The sequence below is a fragment of the Ranitomeya imitator genome, chromosome 2 (assembly GCF_032444005.1).
Source record: "Ranitomeya imitator isolate aRanImi1 chromosome 2, aRanImi1.pri, whole genome shotgun sequence".
NCBI classification, from domain to species: Eukaryota; Metazoa; Chordata; class Amphibia; order Anura; family Dendrobatidae; genus Ranitomeya; species Ranitomeya imitator.
In genome coordinates, this window is record NC_091283.1 from 190,179,112 (window position 1) to 190,205,981 (window position 26,870).

The window sequence follows — 26,870 nt, forward strand, 5'->3', positions numbered from 1 at the left end:
TCAGTAAACCATTTACCAGTGGTTTTGGCACTGTGAGCAGGTGCCAGGTCGTGCTGAAAAATGAAATCTTCATCTCCATAAAGCATTTCAGCCGATGGAAGCATGAAGTGCTCCAAAATCTCCTGATAGCTAGCTGCATTGACCCTGCCCTTGATGAAACACAGTGGACCAACACCAGCAGCTGACATGGCACCCCACACCATCACTGACTGTGGGTACTTGACACTGGACTTCAGGCATTTTGGCATTTCCTTCTCCCCAGTCTTCCTCCAGACTCTGGCACCTTGATTTCCGAATGACATGCAAAATTTGCTTCCATCAGAAAAAAGTACTTGGGACCACTTAGCAACAGTCCAGTGCTGCTTCTCTGTAGCCCAGGTCAGGCGCCTCTGCCGCTGTTTATGGTTCAAAAGTGGCTTTACCTGGGGAATGCGGCACCTGTAGCCCATTTCCTGCACACGCCTGTGCACGGTGGCTCTGGATGTTTCCACACCAGACTCAGTCCAAGGCTTCCTCAGGTTCCCCAAGGTCTGGAATCGGTCCTTCTCCACAATCTTCCTCAGGGTCCGGTCTCCTCTTCTCGTTGTACAGCGTTTTCTGCCACATTGTTTCCTTCCAACAGACTTACCATTGAGGTGCCTTGATACAGCACTCTGGGAACAGCCTATTTGTTGAGAAATTTCTTTCTGGGTCTTACCCTCTTGCTTGAGGGTGTCAATGATGGCCTTCTTGACATCTGTCAGGTCGCTAGTCTTACCCATGATGGGGGTTTTGAGTAATGAACCAGGCAGGGAGTTTATAAAAGCCTCAGGTATCTTTTGCATGTGTTTAGAGTTAATTAGTTGATTCAGAAGATTAGGGTAATAGGTCGTTTAGAGAACCTTTTCTTGATATGCTAATTTATTGAGACAGGTTTTTTGGGTTATCAGGAGTTGTATGCCAAAATCATCAGTATTAAAACAATAAAAGACCTGACAAATTTCAGTTGGTGGATAATGAATCTATAATATATGAAAGTTTAATTGTAATCATTACATTATGGTAAATAATGAAATTTAACACTATATGCTAATTTTTTGAGAAGGACCTGTATATGAGCACTCCTAGATGCTCGAATAACTCCACGCACAATTCGTTCATCACTACTCACCATCGCTTCATTCATACTCCATGGGAGGACTTCTCAAACTTTTACTACAGGGGCCTCCCCCATCTGCTTAGACGTCCATGCTCTAACTAAAAATATTTAATTTTCCTTTTTTAAGCCTCCTTGAAACCAGTAGAACATAAACAAAATTTGTCATCCAGGCGGACAACCTTTTTTGGACAAGCGGACTACAGTAACTGGTGAGACCGCACCCATTTAGTTCCCCTCCGAACTCATGCTTCATCGGATATTTTATTACGTGTTGATGGAACGCATTTTTTCTGTTTGGGCTTCCAAGTGCAGGAGAGGACTGCTCACTTTTTTACATATAGGTAGTGAGCACATGTCCTTGGTCAGAACTGACCACTGTTTTTTCTCTGACCCTCTTCTTAGGACTTTGCCTATTTTTAACCCCTTCCCGACCTGTGACGCCACGTAGGCGTCATGAAAGTCGGTGCCAATCCGACCTGTGACGCCTATGTGGCGTCATGGAAAGATCGCATCCCTGCAGGTGAAAGGGTTAACTCCAATTTCACCCGATCTGCAGGGACAGGGGGAGTGGTACTTCAGCCCAGGGGGGGTGGCTTCACCCCCCCATGGCCACGATCGCTCTGATTGGCTGTTGAAAGTGAAACTGCCAATCAGAGCGATTTGTAATATTTCACCTATGAAAACTGGTAAAATATTACAATCCAGCCATGGCCGATGCTGCAATATCATCGGCCATGGCTGGAAACCCTGATCTGCCCCCCCACCGATCTCCTCCCCAGTCCTCCGTCCTGTGCTCCGCTCCCCTCCGTCGTCCTGTCTGCTCCCCCGTCCTCCTGTCCGCTCCCCCCATGCTCCGATCTCCGATCTCCCCCCTTCATACTTACCGAGCCTCCCGGTGTCTGTCCGTCTTCTCCATGGGCGCCGCCATCTTCCAAAATGGCGGGCGCATTCGCAGTGCGCCCGCCGAATTCGTTCCAGGTATATTTTGATCACTGTGATAAAACCTATCAAAGTGATCAAAATAAAAAAAAAAGTAAATGACCCCCCCCTTTATCACCCCCATAGGTAGGGACAATAATAAAATAAAGAAAATATTTTTTTTCCCCACTAGGGTTAGGGTTAGAACTAGGGTTAGAACTAGGGTTAGGGTTGGGGGTTAGGGTTAGAATTAGGGCATGTGCACACGGTGCGGAATAGGCTGCGGATTCGCAGCGGATTGGCCGCTGCGGATTCGTAGCAGTTTTCCATCAGGTTTACAGTCCCATGTAAACCTATGGAAAACCAAATCCGCTGTGCCCAAGGTGCGGAAAATACCGCGCGGAAACGCTGCATTGTATTTTCCGCAGCATGTCAATTCTTTGTGCGGATTCCGCAGCGTTTTACACCTGTTCCTCAATAGGAATCCACAGGTGAAATCCGCACAAAAAAAAACACTGGAAATCTGCTGTAAATCCGCAGGTAAAATGCAGTGCCTTTTACCTGCGGATTTTTCAAAAATCGTGCGGAAAAATCTCACACGAATCCGCAACGTGGGCACTTAGCCTTAGGGTTGGAATTAGGGCTAGGGTTGGAATTAGGGTTAAGATTAGGCTTGTGGTTAGGGTTATGGTTAGGGGTGTGTTGGGGTTAAAGTTGTGGCTAGGGTTGGGATTAGGGTTAGGGTTGGAATTGAGGTTACGGGTGTGTTGGGGTTAGGGTTTTGGTTAGGGGTGTGTTGGGGTTAGGGTTGTGATTAGGGTTATGGCTACAGTTGGGATTAGGGTTAGGGGTGTGTTGGGGTTAGTGTTGGAGGTAGAATTGGGGGGTTTCCACTGTTTAGGCACATCAGGGGTCTCCAAACGCAACATGGCGCCACCATTGATTCCAGCCAATCTTGCGTTCAAAAAGTCAAATGGTGCTCCCTCCCTTCCGAGCCCTGACGTGCACCCAAACAGTGGTTTACCCCCACATGTGGGGTACCAGCGTACTCAGGACAAAATGGGCAACAACTATTGGGATCCAATTTCTCCTGTTAGCCTTGTGAAAATAAAAAATTGCTTGCTAAAACAATTTTTGAGGAAAGAAAAATTATTTTTTATTTTCACGGCTCTGCGTTATAAACTTCTGTGAAGCACTTGGGGGTTCAAAGTGCTCACCACACTTCTAGATAAGTTCCTTGGGGATCTAGTTTCCAAAATGGGGTCACTTGTGAGTGGTTTCTACTGTTTAGGCACATCAGGTGCTCTGCAAATGCAACGTGACGCCCGCAGACAATTCCATCAAAGTCTGCATTTCAAAACGTCACTACTTCCCTTCCGAGCCCCGACGTGTGTCCAATCAGTGGTTTACCCCCACATATGGAGTATCAGCGTACTCAGGACAAACTGGGCAACAAATATTGGGGTCCAATTTCTCCTGTTACCCTTGTGAAAATAAAAAAAATTGCTTGCTAAACATCATTTTAGAGGAAAGAAAAATGATTTTTTATTTTCACGGCTCTGCGTTGTAAACTTCTGTAAAGCACTTGGGGGTTCAAAGTGCTCACTACATATCTAGATAAGTTCATTGGGGGGTCTAGTTTCCAAAATGGGGTCACTTGTGGGGGGTTTCTACTGTTTAGGCACATCATGAGCTCTGCATACGCAACATGACGCCCGCAGGCCATTCCATCAAAGTCTGCATTTCAAAAGTCACTACTTCTGATAAAAGGTCATCAAGGGCCGTAAATGGCCCGGGGGGGTGGGGGGGGGTGGGGGGGTTGCGGGGGCTGAGGTTCCCCACCCCTGAATTAAACAATGCTGGTGTAAACATTTAACAGAAGTCTCAGATGTGAAAAGAATAAAACATAATTTAAGATGACATCATATAAAAAAAAATAAATGTATATCTGCCAACCGTCCCAGATCTAGCAGGATAGTCCTACATAAAAGGTCGGAGGTATATCTCAACTCTAACTATGTGTCCGCTGGCCTCAGTCACAGCTGAATACAACATTGAAGCAGAGAAGCATCAGATTCATACACCACCATTCAGTCTGGGAAGGCACCGAAACACCTTCAAGTCACAGCAGAGACGCTAGACACAGGCAAGAAAGATGCTTGTGTGAGAGGAAACTTGGGAGTGTCACGCTTTGTGTTTGGAGTAGTGGGAAAATCAAACTGGGGGGCATCATACTGTGTTGGGGGAGATGTACTGTGAAAGGCATAAAATCACACAGGGACATCGTATGGTTCGTCTGCAGCAGTGTGCCCATTCTATTGTGCGTGGGGGCTGTGGTAGACTGTGGGAGCATCATACGGTGCGCGGAGGGAATGTACTGTGGGAGCATCATACTGTGTTGGCACTGGCAGCAGTGGGGGCATTCTAATGTGTATGGGAGCTGTGGTAGACACTGTGGAAGCATCATACTATGTGTAGACGGAATGTATTATTATTTATTTATATAGCACCATTAATTCCATGGTGCTGTACATTAGAAGGGGGTTACATACAAATTACATATATCACTTACAGTAAAACAATTACAGACTGATACAGAGGGGCGAGGACCCTGCCCTTGCGGGCTTACATTTTACAGGATGGGTAGGTGTAGCATAACATTGTGTGGGGGAAGTGTTCGGCAGCAGTGGTGGTATTGTACTGTGGGTGTGGGGGTCTGTTTTAGGCATCATACAGTTTGTGGAGATGTACTGACAGAGGTATAATATTGTGTGGGGGCATCCTACTGTGTCTGTGGGGGATCTGTTAGACACTGTGGGTATCATTAAAGGGAACCTGTCACCCCGTTTTTTCAGATTGAGCTATAAATACTGTTAAATAGGGCCTGCGCTGTGCGTTACTATAGTGTATGTAGTGTACCCTGATTCCCCATGTATGCTGAGAAATACATTACCAAAGTCGCCGTTTTCGCCTGTCAATCAGGCTGGTCAGGTCGGGTGGGCGTGTTCACAGCGCTCTTTTCTTCCCCAGCTTTCCGTTGGTGGCGTAGTGGTGTGCGGGTGCATACTAAAACCCTATGTGGCAAATTTACCTATACCTATGGTAGATATTTTAGTCGTATTCATCTATACCTATGCCTATTTTAGATTTTTTTTTACCGTTTCATTTTCTTAATTTAGTTTTCCTTTCCACTTCACTCCATTTGAAGCAGAGTAACCAATTTATTTACATATGTATTTATTTGACATAAAGTTGCAATACATGAATGTAGGGGTCAAATTTTTTGGAAACGGAATAACGGTTTTGAGCTCCGTTTTTTTTTATTGGAATATGTTCATATTAGTACAACAACGTTATCTTCCAAGTTTCATTAAGATCTTTTTAGGGATTCAGTCGTTATGCGCCATTTTCTGCCATACCTATGCCTACAGTGTTATCATGGTTGGAAACGGAAAAACGGTTTTGAGCTCCCTTTTTTTTATTGGAATAGGTTCATATTAGTACAACAACGTTATCTTCCAAGTTTCATTAAGATCTTTTTAGGGATTCAGTCGTTATGCGCCATTTTCTGCCATACCTATGCCTAGTGTGTTATCATGGTTGGAAACGGAAAAACGGTTTTGAGCTCCGTTTTTTTTATTGGAATTAGTTCATATTAGTACAACAACGTTATCTTCCAAGTTTTATTAAGATCTTTTTAGGGATTCAGACGTTATGCGCCATTTTCTGCCATACCTATGCCTCCAGTGTTATCACGGTTGGAAGCGGAAAAACGGTTTTGAGCTCCGTTTTTTTTATTGGAATATGTTCATATTAGTACAACAACGTTATCTTCCAAGTCTCATTAGGATCTTTTTAGGGATTCAGTCTTTATGCGCCATATTCTGCCATACCTATGCCTAGTGTTTTATTACGGTTGGAAACGGAAAAACGTTTTTGAGCTCCGTTTTTTTTATTGGAATATGTTCTTATTAGTACAACAACGTTATCTTCCAAGTTTCATTAGGATCTTTTTAGGGATTCAGTCTTTATGCGCCATATTCTGCCATACCTATGCCTATGGTAGTTTTTTTTCTTAAGTTGAATTTTTTGAATCTTTTTTTCCTTTCCACTTCACTCTATTTAAAAATAAATTAGCGGAGGTTAAACTTTAATTGCGTTTTCAACATGGCAAACCCATACATTTCTATATAGTAACTTAAAATTTGAAATAAACACTGAATCCCTAAGAAGATCTTGATGAAACTTTGAAAATAAGTTTGTCATTAATATGAACTTTTTCCAGCAAGAAAAACAGAGCTTAAAAATGTAATTCTGTTTTCAACAATGTTAATTCATACATTCCTATATAATAACTTTACATTTCAAATAAACAGTGAATCCCTAAGTATATCTTTATCGAAAATGTTTGCCTTAAGGTACCTTCACACACAACGATATCGTTAAGGATATCGTTGCAACGTCACGCTTTTTGTGACGTAACAACGATCCCGCTAACGATCTCGTTATGTGTGACAGCGACCAACGATCAGGCCCCAGCTGGGAGATCGTTGGTCGTTGGGGAATGATCAGGACCTTTTTTTGGTCGCTGATCACCCGCTGTCATCGCTGGATCGGCGTGTGTGACGCCGATCTAGCGATGTGTTCACCTGTAACCAGGGTAAATATTGGGTTACTAAGCGCAGGGCCGCTATGGGGGCCAGAAAAATACGGATTACACACGGACCAGCAGTGTGACTTGCGAGAAATATGCAGCGGTGTTCTATAGAAAAGCCGGCAATTCAGTGCGGTGTACAGTAAAATCACAGTGACAGGTTAGAATAGAATAGCTAAGATAAATGTCTACACATAGCAAGTGTGTGTGTGTATGTATGTATGTATGTATGTATGTATGTATGTATGTATGTATGTATGTATGTATGTATGTATATATATATATATATATATATATATATATATATATATGTATATGTATATGTATATGTATATGTATATATATATATATATATATATATATATATATATATATATATATATATATATATATATATATATATATATATATATATATATACACACACTAGATGGTGGCCCGATTCTAACGCATCGGGTATTCTAGAATATGCATGTCCACGTAGTATATTGCCCAGCCACGTACTATATTGCCCAGCCACGTACAATATTGCCCAGCCACGTACTATATTGCCCAGCCACGTACTATATTGCCCAGCCACGTACTATATTGCCCAGTCACGTAGTATATTGCCCAGCCACGTAGTATATTGCCCAGTCACGTAGTATATTGCCCAGCCACGTACTATATTGCCCAGCCCACGTAGTATATTGCCCAGTCACATAGTATATTGCCCAGTCACATAGTATATTGCCCAGCCACGTACTATATTGCCCAGCCACGTACTATATTGCCCAGCGACGTAGTATATTGCCCAGCCACATAGTATATTGCCCAGCCACGTAGTATATTGCCCAGCCACGTAGTATATTGCCCAGCCACGTAGTATATTGCCCAGTCACGTAGTATATTGCCCAGTCACGTAGTATATTGCCCAGCCACGTACTATATTGCCCAGCCACGTACTATATTGCCCAGCCACGTACTATATTGCCCAGCCCACGTAGTATATTGCCTGTGACCGCAACGTCATCACAGGTCCAGCGCTCATACCAATCCTGGGACCGGAAGCTTCCGTGGACTACAAGGGGCCCTCAGAAAGGTGAGTATATTTTTATTTTTTAAAATGTGACAAACCTGGCTGGGCAATATACTACGTGACTGGCCAATATACTACATGGCTCTTTGCTGTATACTACGTCGCTGTGCAATATACTATATTGCTATAGTATATTGCACAGCGACGTAGTATACAGCACAGAGCCACGTAGTATATTGGCCAGCCACGTAGTATATTGGCCAGCCACGTAGTATATTGCCCAGCCACGTAGTATATTGCCCAGCCACGTAGTATATTGCACAGCGACGTAGTATACAGCAAAGAGCCATGTAGTATATTGCCCAGCCACGTAGTATATTGCCCAGCCACGTAGTATATTGCACAGCGATGTAGTATACAGCAAAGAGCCATGTAGTATATTGGCCAGTCACGTAGTATATTGCCCAGCTACGTAGTATATTGCCCAGCCACGTAGTATATTGCCCAGCCAGGTTTGTCACATTTTAAAAAATAAAAATATACTCACCTTTCTGAGGGCCCCTTGTAGTCCACGGAAGCTTCCGGTCCCAGGGTTGGTATGAGCGCAGGACCTGTGATGACGTTGCGGTCACAGGCAATATACTACGTGGGCTGGGCAATATAGTACGTGGCTGGGCAATATAGTACGTGGCTGGGCAATATAGTACGTGGGCTGGGCAATATACTACGTGGCTGGGCAATATACTACGCGGCTGGGCAGTATACTACGTGGGCTGGGCAATATACTACGTGGGCTGGGCAATATACTACGTGGGCTGGGCAATATACTACGTGGACATGCATATTCTAGAATACCCGATGCGTTAGAATCGGGCCACCATCTAGTATATCTACATCTATATATATCTATTCTATGTGTACACATTTATTGTACCTATTCTACTGTAAGCTGTCAGTGTGATTTTACTGTACACCGCACTGAATTTCCGGCTTTTCTCTCTAACACCGCTGCGTATTTCACGCAAGTCACACTGTTGGTCCGTGTGTAATCCGTATTTTTCTGGCCACCCATAGACTTTCATTGGCGTATTTTTTGCGCAATACGGTGACAAACGCAGCATGCTGCGATTTTCTATGGCCGTAGAAGACCGTATAATACGGATCAGTAAAATACGGCTGATAGGAGCTTGGCCATAGAGAAGCATTGTACCGTATGCAATCCGTATTTTATGAACCGCTCATACGGCAAAAATTTTCGATAAAGATATACTTAGGGATTCAGTGTTTATTTCAAATGTAAAGGTACTATATAGAAATGTATGGGTTTGCCTTGTTGAAAACGCAATTAAAGTTTAACCTCCGCTAATTTATTTTTAAATAGACTTAAGTGGAAAGGAAAAATAGATTAAAAACATTCAACTTTAGAAAAAAAAACTACCATAGACATAGGTATGGCAGAATATGGCGCATAAAGACTGAATCCCTAAAAAGATCTTAATGAAACTTGGAAGATAACGTTGTTGTACTAATATGAACTAATTCCAATAAAAAAAAACGGAGCTCAAAACCGTTTTTCCGTTTCCAGCCGTGATAACGCACTGGGCATAGGTTTGGCAGAATATGGCGCATAAAGACTGAATCCCTAAAAAGACCTTAATGAAACTTGGAAGATAACGTTGTTGTACTAATATGAACTAATTCCAATAAAAAAAACTGAGCTCAAAACCGTTTTTCCGTTTCCAACCGTGATAAAACACTAGGCATAGGTATGGCAGAATATGGCGCATAAAGAATGAATCCCTAAAAAGATCTTAATGAAACTTGGAAGATAACGTTGTTCTACTAATATGAACTTATTCCAATGAAAAAAACTGAGCTCAAAACCGTTTTTCCGTTTCCAACCATAACACACTAGGCATAGGTATGGCAGAATATGGCGCATAAAGACTCAATCCCTAAAAAGATCCTAATGAAACTTGGAAGATAACGTTGTTGTACTAATATGAACTTATTCCAATAAAAAAACGGAGCTCAAAACCGTTTTTCCGTTTCCAACCGTGATAACACACTAGGCATAGGTATGGCAGAAAATGGCGCATAAAGACTGAATCCCTAAAAAGATCCTAATGAAACTTGTAAGATAACGTTGTTGTACTAATATGAACATATTCCAATAAAAGAAACAGAGCTTAAAACAGTTTTTCCGTTTCCAACCATGATAACACTGTAGGCATAGATATGGCAGAATATGGCGCATAAAGACTGAATCCCTAAAAAGATCCTAATGAAAATTGGAAGATAACGTTGTTGTACTAATATGAACATATTCCAATAAAAAAAATGGAGCTCAAAACCGTTTTTCCGTTTCCAACCATGATAACACACTAGGCATAGTTATGGCAGAATATGGCGCATAACGACGGAATCCCTAAAAAGATCCTAATGAAACTTGGAAGATAACGTTGTTGTACTAATATGAACATATTCCAATAAAAAAAAAAAGGAGCTGAAAAACGTTTTTCCGTTTCCAACCGTGATAACACACTAGGCATAGGTATGGCAGAATATGGTGCATAAAGACTGAATCCCTAAGAAGATCCTACTGAAACTTGGAAGATAACGTTGTTGGACTAATATGAACTTATTCCAATAAAAAAAACGGAGCTCAAAACAGTTTTTCCGTTTCCAACCGTGATAACACTTTAGGCATAGGTATGGCAGAAAATGGCGCATAACGACTGAATCCCTAAAAAGATCTTAATGAAACTTGGAAGATAACGTCGTTGTACTAATATGAACTAATTCCAATAAAAAAAACGGAGCTCAAAACCGTTTTTCCGTTTCCAACCATGATAACACTGTAGGCATAGGTATGGCAGAAAATGGCACATAACGACTGAATCCCTAAAAAGATCATAATGGAACTTGGAAGATAACGTTGTTGTACTAATATGAACTAATTCCAATAAAAAAAACGGAGCTCAAAACCGTTTTTTCCGTTTCCAACCGTGATAACACACTAGGCATAGGTATGGCAGAATATGGCGCATAAAGACTGAATCCCTAAAAAGATCTTATTGAAACTTGGAAGATAACGTTGTTGTACTAATATGAACATATTCCAATAAAAAAAACGGAGCTCAAAAACGTTTTTCCGTTTCCAACCGTGATAACACTGTAGGCATAGGTATGGCAGAATATGGCGCATAAAGACTGAATCCCTAAAAAGTTCCTAATGAAACTTGGAAGATAACGCTATTGTACAAATATGAACTTATTCCAATAAAAAAAACGGAGCTCAAAACCGTTTTTCCGTTTCCAACCGTGATAAAACACTAGGCATAGGTATGGAAGAATATGGCGCATGAAGACTGAATCCCTAAAAAGATCCTAATGAAACTTGGAAGATAACGTTGTTGTACTAATATGAACTTATTCCAATAAAAAAAACGGAGCTTAAAACTGTTATTCGTAATTCTTACCAAAGTGATGATGGGAGAGCCTGGTGTTGCAGCTTGACTTCAGTAAGGTACAGTCACACATAGCGACGCTGCAGCGATATAGACAACGAGCCGATCACTGGAGCGTCGCTGTTTATGTCGCTGTAGAGACGTCAAACAGAACGATGCAGGAGCGATCCAGTGACGTAACGGCGACTCGCTTATTGTTCTCGCTCCATGTAAAACATTGCTGGCGTAGTTGTTTTTGATGTCAAACATGACGATACACGCCGATCTAGCGACCAAATAAAGTTCTGGACTTCTAGCTCCGACCAGCGATGTCACAGCGGGATCCAGATCGCTGCTGCGTGTCAAACACAACGAGATCGCTATCCAGGACGCTGCAACGTCACAGATTGTTGTCGTTCTCGTTGCAAAGTTGCTGAGTGTGACGGTACCTTAAGATATGTCCCAGCTAGCATGTCCACTTACTCTGCATTCTGTGGTTGCTAGGGTACTGGATGTGTGTGAGGAGGGTTTATAAACTATCTCAAGGTAGACAATATTAGGCTAGGTTTTCATTGCGTTAGGGCTAAGCGCTAGTGGATTGCGCTAACGCAATGTCTTTTTAGGGGTCGCGTTAAATGTCCCCGCTAGCGCTAGCTGCAAGCAGCGTCCGAGGCGCGCCACAAAAGAACGGCACATCGCTAGCACGTGCCGAAAATGGCACGCACTAGCAATGCGCTTTAACATTGCTGGCAATGGGAGCGCTAACGGACACGTTGCACGGCGTTAATTTCGCCGTGCAACGCTGTCTGTTAGCGCTCACCCGAAAACGAAATGAGAACCTAGCCTTAATATTATCTCACTCAAAACATCCCCCTCCCTCTCTCAATTCAGGTACACAGAGAAGGGAGTTGTAAAGCTATGTGCACACGTTCAGTATTTTTCGCGTTTTTTTACTATAAAAATGCGATAAAAACGTGAAAAAAACGCTTACATATGGTTCCCAATCATTTCAATGTAATCCGCAAAACTTGTGCAAATGTTGCGATTTTTTTCCGCGAAAAAAAACAAATCGCGGGAAAAAAAGCAACATGTTCATTAATTCTGCGGAATCGCTGATTTCCCGCACACTGTAAAAAATCTACCATAGGTATAGACAACTATGACTAAAAAAATCTACCATAGGCAAAATCTACCATAGGTATAGACAAATATGACACATAGGGTTTTAGTATTTTCCTGGTGTGCGCATGTCTAAGGTCCGAATTCCCTGCGCCCACGTGATGACACAGCGCGCGATCTGCGCTGTCATCCCTTTCATCGGTGGGGGGCGGCCATCTTCCTGGGGCCGCGCGTGCGCAGATGGAGTGCTCTGCTGCACGGGGCTTCAGGAAAATGGCCGCGGGATGCCGCGCGTGCGCACAAGATATCGCGGCGGCCATTTTCCCAAAGCAGAGTTTGCATCTCGGCTTTGGGAAAATGGCCGCCGCGATCTCTTGTGCACACGCGCGGCATCCCGCGGCCATTTTCCTGAAGCCCCGTGCAGCAGCGCACTCCATCTGCGCACGCGCCGCCCCCACCGATGAAAGGTATGACAGCGCAGATCGCGCGCTGTGTCTTCACGTGGGCGCAGGGAATTCGGACCTTGGACATGCGCACACCACTACGCCACCAACGGAAAGCTGGGGAAGAAAAGAGCGCTGTGAACACGCCCACCCGACCTGACCAGCCTGATTGACAGGCGAAAACGGCGACTTTGGTAATGTATTTCTCAGCATACATGGGGAATCAGGGTACACTACATACACTATAGTAACGCACAGCGCAGGCCCTATTTAACAGTATTTATAGCTCAATCTGAAAAAACGGGGTGACAGGTTCCCTTTAAGTGCGTGTGTGGGAATCACAATAAGTGGAGGAGGCGTACTGAGAGGGGGATAAGAGTGTGGGGGCAGCGTACGGTGTTCGGCAGCAGTGGGGGCATCTGTGTGTGTGCAGAGCTGTGGTAGACACTGTGGGGGAGTCAGTGTGGAAGGGGTATTGTGGGAGGCAGTGTGTTGTGAGGGGAGCAATGTGGAGTTCATTAAAGGGGTACAATGCTATTTGGGAACACTACTGAGTTTCACTATGAACCATAGTTCTGCACAGCCACACAGAAAGGACAGAGTGAGATTACAACTGTAAAAAAACAATTTTGCTGCACACTGTGTGAGCCAGAATTTCTTTCTAAGCTGAGAGGTGTGAACAGTTACTGAACCGTTCTGTTTGGGCAGTAAAAAAGATGGAAATCTCCACATCTACCACTCACCTGGAGACTAATATTTGCCTCCATTAGGTAAATATAGGTCTACGTTACTTTACGCGCTGCCTCATACGGTGACCGTTTACCACAGTGTGAAAGCAGCCTTTGGCTAATTTCACACTTCCGTCAGTACGGGGCCGTCGCCATGCGTCAGCCCGACGGATGTCGTGAAATAAATGAACGGGGGCAGCGGATGCACTTTTTCAACGCATCCGCTGCCCCATTGTAATGTCCGGGGAGGAGGGGGCAGAGCTCCGGCCGCTCATGCGCGGTCGGAAATGGCGGACACGTCGCACAAAAAGATTACATGGAACTTTTTTGTGCCGACGGTCCGCCAAAACACGACGCATCCGTCGCACGACGGATGCGACGTGTGGCCATACGTCGCTAATGCAAGTCTATGGAGAAAAAAACGCATCCTGCGGGCTACTTTGCAGGATGCGTTTTTTCTCCAAAACGACGCAGTGTGACGTAGGCACTTTGACGGAAGTGTGAAAGTAGCCTTATCTTTTCCCACAGAGCTCCCCATAACTGTGAGCCAGGACGTACACCCCACATGGCGGAGGTAAATGCTGCACAGCCCGACCTAAGAACTTGCATCCAAGCTCAGCTGCACTAGTAGGACACAGACTGCATGAACCTGGGCCTAGCTGTAAAGCAGCCACAACTACGTGGAGTGGAGTAAACATGTTGAGAGTTGTAGTGTGACGGCTGTACAAAAACCTAAATATCACATCAGCGCCAAGGGAAGGGACATACCTGCCCTCCAGCCAGTCCCTGACAGAAACGCCTTTCACAGCTGTCACTCGAGTGACGCCAGCGGGCGGTCTCTTCAGAAGAGACGCCACCTCTTCCCCCGCCTGTTTTACTCTACAACCGCCCCGGTACAACCTTCCTCCGATTATTCCCACCCTCGACCACTACGAGCGGCGCGACACAACCACGATCTTCCTGTCACACCGGACCAACCTGAGGTAAGAACACGACATAAATATTGTCGCGAACGATTCCCGCTCTTTCTGCCCCACCCTTCCATTGGCTGAGCGCTGGACACTGGCGGCCAGGCATGGTGGGCGTGGCCAGGCGCGGCGACGGCTGAGAGCATTTTGCCGCCCATTTTAATCACTTCACTTCTTAAAAATATGGTGCTGGGTGTGAGGGAATAATGGCGGCTGAGGGGGTCGTCGTCGAGCTTGTAGCCAAATTCTCTGGAAAATAGATCAGTCTGTTGCTGGGCTGGCCAATCAGAATCACTGTTGTCAAACTACAGCTACCACAATGCCCTGCGGCCACCAGACAGCTAGGACATGTCAGCCAGTGTGTGCAGGCTTTGTATAGAAACTGTGAAATGTGGAGATTATGAGGTAAAATAGTTGTGAAATCTTCATAGAGCGACAAAGTCGTATAGAGCTCGTAAATATAAGCACTTTGCAATTTACTTCTTATTACAATTTTCAGCCGTTCAGGAGATAATCACAATTATTTTCTTTACTGAGCGTTGTCTAGGAGACCAACCACCTTGTAATGGCTGTGTGTACAAGCTCAATAGAAAAAGAGCTTGTAAGCACTGCGCATGTTCTGCTGTCGAGTAGCGGTGGTCAGTCTCCAAAGCAACGAGCTGTAGACAAAAGAAAAGTGTTAATATCTCAAAAACAGCTGTAAAATGTAATAAGCAGTAAATTGCAAACTTGCTTGTATTTAAAAGCACTTTCAATAAAAAATAATCCTGGAAGTGAGGCTTTAAAACAGCAAAAAAAATGCTTAGTAAAAAATAGGCTGTGGTTCTGACACTGGTTCGCACCACGCTTTTTCCATATTGGCGTTTTCGGAAATATTACACCCATTGTAATGCAACAGTATTTGTTAGGCTGGGATCACACTACAGCGAGATATGGCCGAGTCTCGCTGGTTAAAACAAAGCTCTGGCACCGGCACTCCAGAGCGGAGCGTGCAGCCGCACAGCAATACATGGAGCCGCATGCTCCGCTCCGGAGTGCCGGTGCCAGAGCTTGGTTTTAACCAGCAAGACTCACCGTATCTCGCTGTAGTGTGACTCCGGCCTTAGGCATATTACGGTGTCCTTATAAAAGCTGCCACTTTTGATAGATTGACCGACCATCCAATCTGTATAGGAGTAGGCCAACAGCTAATGTCTCAAGAAGGATAGGGCATGTTGGTTTTTTAACAGCCTAATCCTTTGCTCACGTGGGTATTAGCCACAATCAGAGGCGTTTGACATTCTGAGCTGCTAGGTTCCCATTGCGTTAATGGGAACGCGCTAACGGACAGCGTTGCACGGCGAAATTAACGCCGTGCAACGCGTCCGTTAGCGCGCCCATTCACGGCAATGGGAACGCGCAGCACTAGCGCGTGCCATGTTCGGCACGCGCTAGCGACGCGCCGGTGTTTCCTGGCGCGCCGGGGACACTGCTTGCAGCGTCCGAGGCGCGCCCGGTGTCCGTTCCTCGCTCTCGCAGATCGGGGATCTGCGAGAGCGGGGACGTTACCGCGGCCCCGATAAAAACATTGCGTTAGCGCAACCCGCTAGTGCTAAACGGATTGCACTAACGCAATGTGACCCTAGCCTTAACCTCAACATATCACATCCATATGCTCTAAAACAGGGACTATGACAAGGCATCGTCCATGTGGTCGTATAAATATTTGTAAATTGTGCAAAATATTTGCTTTAGTGTAGTAAAATAACAACTGGTGACATATGATGGGTTATTTTTCTACCAGGCAATTGCAAAATGGAAAAATTCAAAAAAATGACAGATGACGAACTTATCAGCACCCTGAGGAAATATGGCCTTCAACATGGACCTATTCTTGGTAGGTTGATCTACTTCTGTATTAATGTCTTATTGATTTATTCTCCATGAAAATTGAAGATATGAGAACGATTCCCACCTTAGGCTAGGTTCATATTTCTACATGTGCAGTCATGTGCGCTAAATACATATACCAACATTTTGCCTTCCGTTAACATAATTAAACCTAGCCAAAATAATGTGGGTTTTTTTTGTTATTCTCACTACGTATCACCCATTTTAGTCTACAGGTACTCTGCTATGTATGTCTGAATACAGTTTTTAGCAATTTTGGTATATATATATATATATATATATATATATATATATACAGTACAGACCAAAAGTTTGGACACACCTTCTCATTTAACGATTTTTCTGTATTTTCATGACTATGAAAATTGTACATTCACACTGAAGGCATCAAAACTATGTATTAACACATGTGGAATTATATACTTAACAAAAAAGTGTGAAACAACTGAAAATATGTCTTATATTCTAGGTTCTTCAAAGTAGCCACCATTTGCTTTGATGACTGCTTTGCACGCTCTTGGCATTCTCTTGATGAGCTTCAAGAGGTAGTCACCGGGAATGGTCTTCCTACAATCTTGAAGGATTGAAGGAGTTCCCAGAGATGCTTAGCACTTGTTGCCCTTTTGCCTTCACTCTGCGGTCCAGCTCACCCAAACCATCTCGATTGGGTTCAGGTCTGGTGACTGTGGAGGCCAGGTCATCTGGTGTAGCACCCCATCACTCTTCTTCTTGGTCAAATAGCCCTTACACAGCCTGGAGGTGTGTTTGGGGTCATTGTCCTGTTGAAAAATAAATGATGGTCCAACTAAACGCAAACCGGATGGAATAGCTTGCTGCTGCAAGATGCTGTCGTAGTCATGCTGGTTCAGTATGCCTTCAATTTTGAATAAATCTCCAACAGTGTCACCAGCAAAGGACCCCCACACCATCACACCTCCTCCATGCTTCACGGTGGGAACCAGGCATGTAGAGTCCATCCATTCACCTTTTCTGCGTCCCACAAAGACACGGTGGTTGGAACCAAAGATCTCAAATTTAGACTCATCAGACGAAAGCACAGATTTCCACTGGTCTAATGTCCATTCCTGCTGTTAACCTGCGATTTCTGAGGCTGGTGACTCGGATAAACTTATCCTCAGAAGCAGAGGTGACTCTTGGTCTTCATTTCCTGGGGCGGTCCTCATGTGAACCAGTTTCTTTGTAGCGTTTGATGGTTTTTACCACTGCACTTGGGGACACTTTCAACGTTTTCCCAATTTTTCGGACTGACTGACCTTCATTTCTTAAAGTAATGATGCCCCCCCCCTTTTTTTTCTTTACTTTGCTGCTTTTTTCTTGCCATAATACAAATTCTAACAGTCTATTCAGTAGGACTATCAGCTGTGTATCCACCAGACTTCTGCACAACACAACTGATGGTCCCAACCCCATTTATAAGGCAAGAAATCCCACTTATTAAACAGGGCACACCTGTGAAGTGAAAACCATTCCCGGTGACTACCTCTTGAAGCTCATCAAGAGTGTGCAAAGCAGTCATCAAAGCAAAAGGTGGCTACTTTGAAGAACCTAGAATATAAGACATAATTTCAGTTGTTTCACACTTTTTTGTTAAGTATATAATTCCACATGTGTTAATTCATAGTTTTGATGCCTTCAGTTTGAATATACAATTTTCATACTCGTGAAAATACAGAAAAATCTTTAAATGAGAAGGTGTGTCCAAACTTTTGGTCTGTACTGTATGTGCAGTAGAAATGTGAATTTTGGCTTGCACATGAATGAACTAATTAGGCTAATAAAGCTCAGTAAAAAGTGAACTCTAATGTAGGTGATATTTAACAAAAAAACTATATGACTGGCTTAGAAAAAAAAAAAAAAATTCCTGTGGACATTAAAGTGAACCTGTCAGTAGGATTGTGCACAGTAACCTACAGACAGTGTCAGGTCAGCGCCGTTATACTGATTAAAATGATACCTTGGTTGATGAACTCCGTCTTGTGGTTTAATCTTTATTTTCAGTTTTGTGTTAATGACATGCTCATGCTCCAGGTCGGCCTGTGGGGGTCTTCATGTTGTGCTCTGATTAGGTATTCATCAGTATGGCTTCTGGCAGGGAACTGATCCCTCACTGACCTGCCCTCTATTTTACATAATGCATATTATAGATATTTAAAAAAAAAAAATCCTGCAATTGCAGTATGATTGCATCTATAATGTCTTTTTAAATCTTTTCTTTGATGGTATCCATAAAATAATTTTAAAAAATCAGTTTGTAAATGGCGCAGGCCGCATCTGCGCAGTAGCAGCCATCAGCAATCCAATGGGCAGGACTACTGGTGTAATTCTGATGGACAGACAGCTTCCTTCAGTTAGACAGCGGAAGCCTCTATTAGCAACTACATACTTCTTTTTCTAAAGACCCCGATATCCTCGTTAATTTGCCAGAGGAGCACTGCATGGCCTATAAGTCTCTTTACACTGGCATGTCATTCTCAACAAGGAGAGATGTTACCCTTTTAAACCCTAGTCTGAGGCTTCTCACCTGGCATAATGAGATCTCCAGCTTTGCACTGAGGAGGGAGCTTTACCCCGAAACACATGTCTGTAAATAGAGTTTCTGCTTTGGCTTTTATCCTAAGTCATGTGGCAAAACTTTGTTTAAGGGTCGATATTGACTTTCAGTATTGCTTCTGGAAGCGTCGGATTGTGGCCGATGGCCTCACATTTCATCCATCATTCGCCGGATCCATAGAAAATTGTTTGTCCAGCGGCCGGAGACAATGGACAAAGTAACGTTTTTGTGTACGTTGAAAAATCCGTCGCCGTCCGTTGTTTGCTCGAATGGAAGCCCATGGGCGCTGGATCTGTCAAATGACGGAATCCGGCAACGGATTCCTTTTTTTTTTTTTTAATGAGCCTGCTCCAATTTATTTAGGATCCAATTAGCCAGATCCTCTAGTCGGATCCGTCGAAAAAACGAATCCGTCACATCAGTTTTTCACAATTTGCAACGGATCGTCGAGCCAACGGATTGTGACTGACGGCAAAAAACTGATGTGTGAAAGGGGCCTTAAAAAGCAATTTACATAGTTGTGTTGTAAAACTCCATTTATATACAGGTCCTTCTCAAAAAATTAGCATATAGTGTTAAATTTCATTATTTACCATAATGTAATGATTACAATTAAACTTTCATATATTATAGATTCATTATCCACCAACTGAAATTTGTCAGGTCTTTTATTGTTTTAATACTGATGATTTTGGCATACAACTCCTGATAACCCAAAAAACCTGTCTCAATAAATTAGCATATTTCACCCATCCAATCAAATAAAAGTGTTTTTTAATAACAAACAAAAAAACCAACAAATAATAATGTTCAGTTATGCACTCAATACTTGGTCGGGAATCCTTTGGCAGAAATGACTGCTTCAATGCGGCGTGGCATGGAGGCAATCAGCCTGTGACACTGCTGAGATGTTATGGAGGCCCAGGATGCTTCAATAGCGGCCTTAAGCTCATCCAGAGTGTTGGGTCTTGCGTCTCTCAACTTTCTCTTCACAATATCCCACAGATTCTCTATGGGGTTCAGGTCAGGAGAGTTGGCAGGCCAATTGAGCACAGTAATACCATGGTCAGTAAACCATTTACCAGTGGTTTTGGCACTGTGAGCAGGTGCCAGGTCGTGCTGAAAAATGAAATCTTCATCTCCATAAAGCATTTCAGCCGATGGAAGCATGAAGTGCTCCAAAATCTCCTGATAGCTAGCTGCATTGACCCTGCCCTTGATGAAACACAGTGGACCAATACCAGCAGCTGACATGGCACCCCACACCATCACTGACTGTGGGTACTTGACACTGGACTTCAGGCATTTTGGCATTTCCTTCTCCCCAGTCTTCCTCCAGACTCTGGCACCTTGATTTCCGAATGACATGCAAAATTTGCTTTCATCAGAAAAAAGTACTTGGGACCACTTAGCAACAGTCCAGTGCTGCTTCTCTGTAGCTCAAAAGTGGCTTTACCTGGGGAATGCGGCACCTGTAGCCCATTTCCTGCACACGCCTGTGCACGGTGGCTCTGGATGTTTCCACACCAGACTCAGTCCACTGCTTCCTCAGGTTCCCCAAGGTCTGGAATCGGTCCTTCTCCACAATCTTCCTCAGGGTCCGGTCTCCTCTTCTCGTTGTTTTCTGCCACATTGTTTCCTTCCAACAGACTTACCATTGAGGTGCCTTGATACAGCACTCTGGGAACAGCCTATTTGTTGAGAAAGTTCTTTCTGGGTCTTACCCTCTTGCTTGAGGGTGTCAATGATGGCCTTCTTGACATCTGTCAGGTCGCTAGTCTTACCCATGATGGGGGTTTTGAGTAATGAACCAGGCAGGGAGTTTATAAAAGCCTCAGGTATCTTTTGCATGTGTTTAGAGTTAATTAGTTGATTCAGAAGATTAGGGTAATAGGTCGTTTAGAGAACCGTTTCTTGATATGCTAATTTATTGAGACAGGTTTTTTGGGTTATCAGGAGTTGTATGCCAAAATCATCAGTATTAAAACAATAAAAGACCTGACAAATTTCAGTTGGTGGATAATGAATCTATAATATATGAAAGTTTAATTGTAATCATTACATTATGGTAAATAATGAAATTTAACACTATATGCTAATTTTTTGAGAAGGACCTGTATGTGAAATCTGAATTGTCTTCTGATTTGTTATAGATTTTATCCCCGGCGCTGAGGTCAAGAATAGGCATATATTCACATGTCATATAGAAGTTATTAACAATCTGTAACTTGCATATTTCTAAAACGAAGCACAAAAAAAGGAATTGCCCAATAAATTAGCAAAAATGCCCAAACACACTCAGAAGACACACCAGTTTCGTCCCTTTTCATCAGTTCACCTCTGGTGGTAGCCTCATCCAACAGGAAAGACTATCTGTGCCACAGGAAAAAAAGAGAGAATCCTTTAAACCGACCTTAACCTGGCAGCAACACAGTCAGTCAAGCAAGGCCTCTAAATCCAGAAGCAATAAGTTTTCCTTTGTATGATGGAGCACCATCACGTGGGGACCCTCTTTGGGGGAGGGGCCATTTTCTCCTTTTCTGGGGTGTATGGAGCTCTGCGGTCGACAACGTTTAAAGCAGAAAGGCCTTTTCCTTTGGATACAAGATAGAGTTTTCCTCCCTGCCATGTGACCTCTACTTCAGATCCTGTCATCCTCGGACACCCTCCTTCATTTTCTTTTTTCCCTAGTCACTTCATCCCTTTTCCTTTCAGATGGCAGTATACCGGTTCCTCCTTCACAGCGCTTTAAGGGGTTTTATTCAAATGTATTTGTCATGCTCAAGGAGGACGGCTTAGACCTTCCTATTATGGACCTGAAACTGCTTAAGTGGTTCTGGTTCCATCACTTGAAGATGTACTCTCTTCAGTTCTCCTTGCAATCAGGGGAATTGCTATCCTCAGTAGGCATCCAGGACGCATATCTCTACATCATCATCATCTTTCCTGCTCATCAGAACTTTCTCCGCTCCTTGGTCCATCAGTCTCACTTTATCAAGGCTCCTTTCTTTTCTGAGAACTTTGAAAGACTGCAGCTTACCTTACCAGGGATTCAAGCTTCAGGAGGCTAATTTGCATATTCCAGGTGCCTTCTGGGAGAAGCAAAGTCTCCCTAAGCTAGAAGATCGTTGGGTACAGCCGGGACCAGCTGCTTCGAAAGCATCACCAAACCAGGGATTCAAGCTTCAGGAGGCTAATTTGCATATTCCAGGTGCCTTCTGGGAGAAGCGAAGTCTCCCTAAGCTAGAAGATCGTTGGGTACAGCCGGGACCAGCTGCTTCGAAAGCATCACCAAACCAGGGATTCAAGCTTCAGGAGGCTAATTTGCATATTCCAGGTGCCTTCTGGGAGAAGCGAAGTCTCCCTAAGCTAGAAGATCGTTGCGTACAGCCGGGACCAGCTGCTTCGAAAGCATCACCAAACCAGGGATTCAAGCTTCAGGAGGCTAATTTGCATATTCCAGGTGCCTTCTGGGAGAAGCGATGTCTCCCTAAGCTAGAAGATCGTTGGGTACAGCCGGGACCAGCTGCTTCGAAAGCATCACCAAACCGCGCGCCGTAAATTTTTGCCTGTAGGACATTATTGCAAGAGAGCTTGGCTGAGTAGATTACACAAGAAGGAAAACACACAGCAAGTCAGCAGGATCTAGGAGCAACATGGCAGATGTGACAACCTACATGGTGAGCTGCAGCATGTGCTACATGTTCACAGATCGACCAGAAGAAGAATCCAATTTCACCTGTCAGAAGTGTAGACTAGTGGCCCTTTTAGAAGAAAAGGTGCGGGGTCTGGAAGAAAGAATAGCAACTTTGAAACTCATCAAAGAGAATGAAGACTTTCTAGACAGAACAGAAGCATCTCTACTGGTCACAGAAGGTGCAAAAAGTGTCAGAGAACCTCCAAAAGCAGATGAGTGGAAGCATGTGACCAAAAGAAGCAAGAAGACCATGGAGAAATCACCAACCACACAACTGAAGAACCGATATCAAATCTTTGTAGAGGATGAAGATGGCACACCTAAGAATGAAGCAATACCAGCAAGCAAAAAAGAAAAGGGCACACAGCAACAAGTGACAGCAAAAAGTACAGCCAAGAAGCAACGAAGAGTGGTGGTGGTGGGAGACTCACTACTGAGAGGCACAGAAGCAGCCATCTGCAGACCGGACATAACTGCAAGAGAAGTATGCTGCCTTCCAGGTGCGATGATCAAGGATGTGACCGATAGGATACCAAAGCTCTTCAGCTCCAAGGACGTCCACCCATTTCTTCTGATACATGTTGGCACCAATGACACGGCAAGGAAGGACCTACCGACAATCTGCAAGGACTTTGAAGAGTTGGGGAAGAAAGTAAAGGAACTGGATGCACAGGTAGTTTTTTCTTCTATCCTTCCAGTAAATGGGCATGGCACCAGGAGATGGAACAGGATCCTTGATGCAAACAACTGGCTAAGACGATGGTGCAGACAACAAGGATTTGGATTCCTGGACCACGGTGTGAATTACTGGTATGATGGACTCCTCGCCAGAGACGGACTACACCTCAACAAACCTGGGAAACACACATTCGCCAGAAGACTCGCTACACTCATCAGGAGGGCGTTAAACTAGAAGAAGAGGGGACGGGAAGAAAAACATTAGACTCGTACAAAGACGACCCAGGAAAACATACTCAGAAGGGAGGTAAGAACATTTCTAAAACAATCCACAGTGAGGAGATTGGAACAAAACAAAATCCTCTAAACTGCATGCTCGCAAACGCCAGAAGCCTGACAAACAAGATGGAAGAACTAGAAGCAGAAATATCTACAGGTAACTTTGACATAGTGGGAATAACCGAGACATGGTTAGATGAAAGCTATGACTGGGCAGTTAACTTACAGGGTTACAGTCTGTTTAGAAAGGATCGTAAAAATCGGAGAGGAGGAGGGGTTTGTCTCTATGTAAAGTCTTGTCTAAAGTCCACTTTAAGGGAGGATATTAGCGAAGGGAATGAAGATGTCGAGTCCATATGGGTTGAAATTCATGGAGGGAAAAATGGTAACAAAATTCTCATTGGGGTCTGTTACAAACCCCCAAATATAACAGAAAGCATGGAAAGTCTACTTCTAAAGCAGATAGATGAAGCTGCAACCCATAATGAGGTCCTGGTTATGGGGGACTTTAACTACCCGGATATTAACTGGGAAACAGAAACCTGTGAAACCCATAAAGGCAACAGGTTTCTGCTAATAACCAAGAAAAATTATCTTTCACAATTGGTGCAGAATCCAACCAGAGGAGCAGCACTTTTAGACCTAATACTATCTAATAGACCTGACAGAATAACAAATCTGCAGGTGGTTGGGCATCTAGGAAATAGCGACCACAATATTGTACAGTTTCACCTGTCTTTCACTAGGGGGACTTGTCAGGGAGTCACAAAAACACTGAACTTTAGGAAGGCAAAGTTTGACCAGCTTAGAGATGCCCTTAATCTGGTAGACTGGGACAATATCCTCAGAAATGAGAATACAGATAATAAATGGGAAATGTTTAAGAACATCCTAAATAGGCAGTGTAAGCGGTTTATACCTTGTGGGAATAAAAGGACTAGAAATAGGAAAAACCCAATGTGGCTAAACAAAGAAGTAAGACAGGCAATTAACAGTAAAAAGAAAGCATTTGCACTACTAAAGCAGGATGGCACCATTGAAGCTCTAAAAAACTATAGGGAGAAAAATACTTTATCTAAAAAACTAATTAAAGCTGCCAAAAAGGAAACAGAGAAGCACATTGCTAAGGAGAGTAAAACTAATCCCAAACTGTTCTTCAACTATATCAATAGTAAAAGAATAAAAACTGAAAATGTAGGCCCCTTAAAAAATAGTGAGGAAAGAATGGTTGTAGATGACGAGGAAAAAGCTAACATATTAAACACCTTCTTCTCCACGGTATTCACGGTGGAAAATGAAATGTTAGGTGAAATCCCAAGAAACAATGAAAACCCTATATTAAGGGTCACCAATCTAACCCAAGAAGAGGTGCGAAACCGGCTAAATAAGATTAAAATAGATAAATCTCCGGGTCCAGATGGCATACACCCACGAGTACTAAGGGAACTAAGTAATGTAATAGATAAACCATTATTTCTTATTTTTAGGGACTCTATAGCGACAGGGTCTGTTCCGCAGGACTGGCGCATAGCAAATGTGGTGCCAATATTCAAAAAGGGCTCTAAAAGTGAACCTGGAAATTATAGGCCAGTAAGTCTAACCTCTATTGTTGGTAAAATATTTGAAGGGTTTCTGAGGGATGTTATTCTGGATTATCTCAATGAGAATAACTGTTTAACTCCATATCAGCATGGGTTTATGAGAAATCGCTCCTGTCAAACCAATCTAATCAATTTTTATGATGAGGTAAGCTATAGGCTGGACCACGGTGAGTCATTGGACGTGGTATATCTCGATTTTTCCAAAGCGTTTGATACCGTGCCGCACAAGAGGTTGGTACACAAAATGAGAATGCTTGGTCTTGGGGAAAATGTGTGTAAATGGGTTAGTAACTGGCTTAGTGATAGAAAGCAGAGGGTGGTTATAAATGGTATAGTCTCTAACTGGGTCGCTGTGACCAGTGGGGTACCGCAGGGGTCAGTATTGGGACCTGTTCTCTTCAACATATTCATTAATGATCTGGTAGAAGGTTTACACAGTAAAATATCGATATTTGCAGATGATACAAAACTATGTAAAGCAGTTAATACAAGAGAAGATAGTATTCTGCTACAGATGGATCTGGATAAGTTGGAAACTTGGGCTGAAAGGTGGCAGATGAGGTTTAACAATGATAAATGTAAGGTTATACACATGGGAAGAAGGAATCAATATCACCATTACACACTGAACGGGAAACCACTGGGTAAATCTGACAGGGAGAAGGACTTGGGGATCCTAGTTAATGATAAACTTACCTGGAGCAGCCAGTGCCAGGCAGCAGCTGCCAAGGCAAACAGGATCATGGGGTGCATTAATAGAGGTCTGGATACACATGATGAGAGCATTATACTGCCTCTGTACAAATCCCTAGTTAGACCGCACATGGAGTACTGTGTCCAGTTTTGGGCACCGGTGCTCAGGAAGGATATAATGGAACTAGAGAGAGTACAAAGGAGGGCAACAAAATTAATAAAGGGGATGGGAGAACTACAATACCCAGATAGATTAGCGAAATTAGGATTATTTAGTCTAGAAAAAAGACGACTGAGGGGCGATCTAATAACCATGTATAAGTATATAAGGGGACAATACAAATATCTCGCTGAGGATCTGTTTATACCAAGGAAGGTGACGGGCACAAGGGGGCATTCTTTGCGTCTGGAGGAGAGAAGGTTTTTCCACCAACATAGAAGAGGATTCTTTACTGTTAGGGCAGTGAGAATCTGGAATTGCTTGCCTGAGGAGGTGGTGATGGCGAACTCAGTCGAGGGGTTCAAGAGAGGCCTGGATGTCTTCCTGGAGCAGAACAATATTGTATCATACAATTATTAGGTTCTGTAAAAGGACGTAGATCTGGGGATTTATTATGACGGAATATAGGCTGAACTGGATGGACAAATGTCTTTTTTCGGCCTTACTAACTATGTTACTAACTATGTTACTATGTTACTATGTTACTCTGTACACCCTATATCACTTTTGATGGATCATCGAGATGCTGAAGTTCTCTTTGATCCCCGCACTTGTCTTTATGAATGTTGTTTGACGAGAGAGAGAGATATGGAGAGATGGATTCGGTCGCCGGAAATGTTCTTTCACACATCAGTTCCATGCATTTATTGCCTGAAACGTCCCTTCAGGCTTTTTCGCTGGACACAAAAAACGTTGCAGGACACGTTTTTTGAATCCGGCTAAAAAGCCTGAAGGGACGGATCCGGCACAAAACGGATGAAACGGATGTCCTTCAGGCACAATCCGGCAGTAATACAACTGGGGT

The 26,870-nt window shown here is 43.5% G+C and overlaps 2 protein-coding genes across 2 annotated transcripts in view; one reads left to right on the forward strand and one right to left on the reverse strand.

Moving 5' to 3' along the window:
* LOC138662585 (golgin subfamily A member 4-like) overlaps positions 1-14,286 on the reverse strand; it is a 268,158-nt gene extending 253,872 nt beyond the window's left edge. Inside the window, exon 1 of the mRNA XM_069748392.1 lies at positions 14,236-14,286. The gene's annotated coding sequence lies outside the window, so the exon portion shown is untranslated. The remainder of the gene's footprint in view (positions 1-14,235) is intronic.
* An 11-nt stretch (positions 14,287-14,297) lies between these two features.
* EMD (emerin) overlaps positions 14,298-26,870 on the forward strand; it is a 55,677-nt gene continuing 43,104 nt past the window's right edge. Inside the window, exons 1-2 of the mRNA XM_069748394.1 lie at positions 14,298-14,450; positions 16,219-16,311. Of these exons, the coding sequence (XP_069604495.1) occupies positions 16,230-16,311 (82 nt within the window). The 5' untranslated portion in view covers positions 14,298-14,450; positions 16,219-16,229. The remainder of the gene's footprint in view (positions 14,451-16,218; positions 16,312-26,870) is intronic.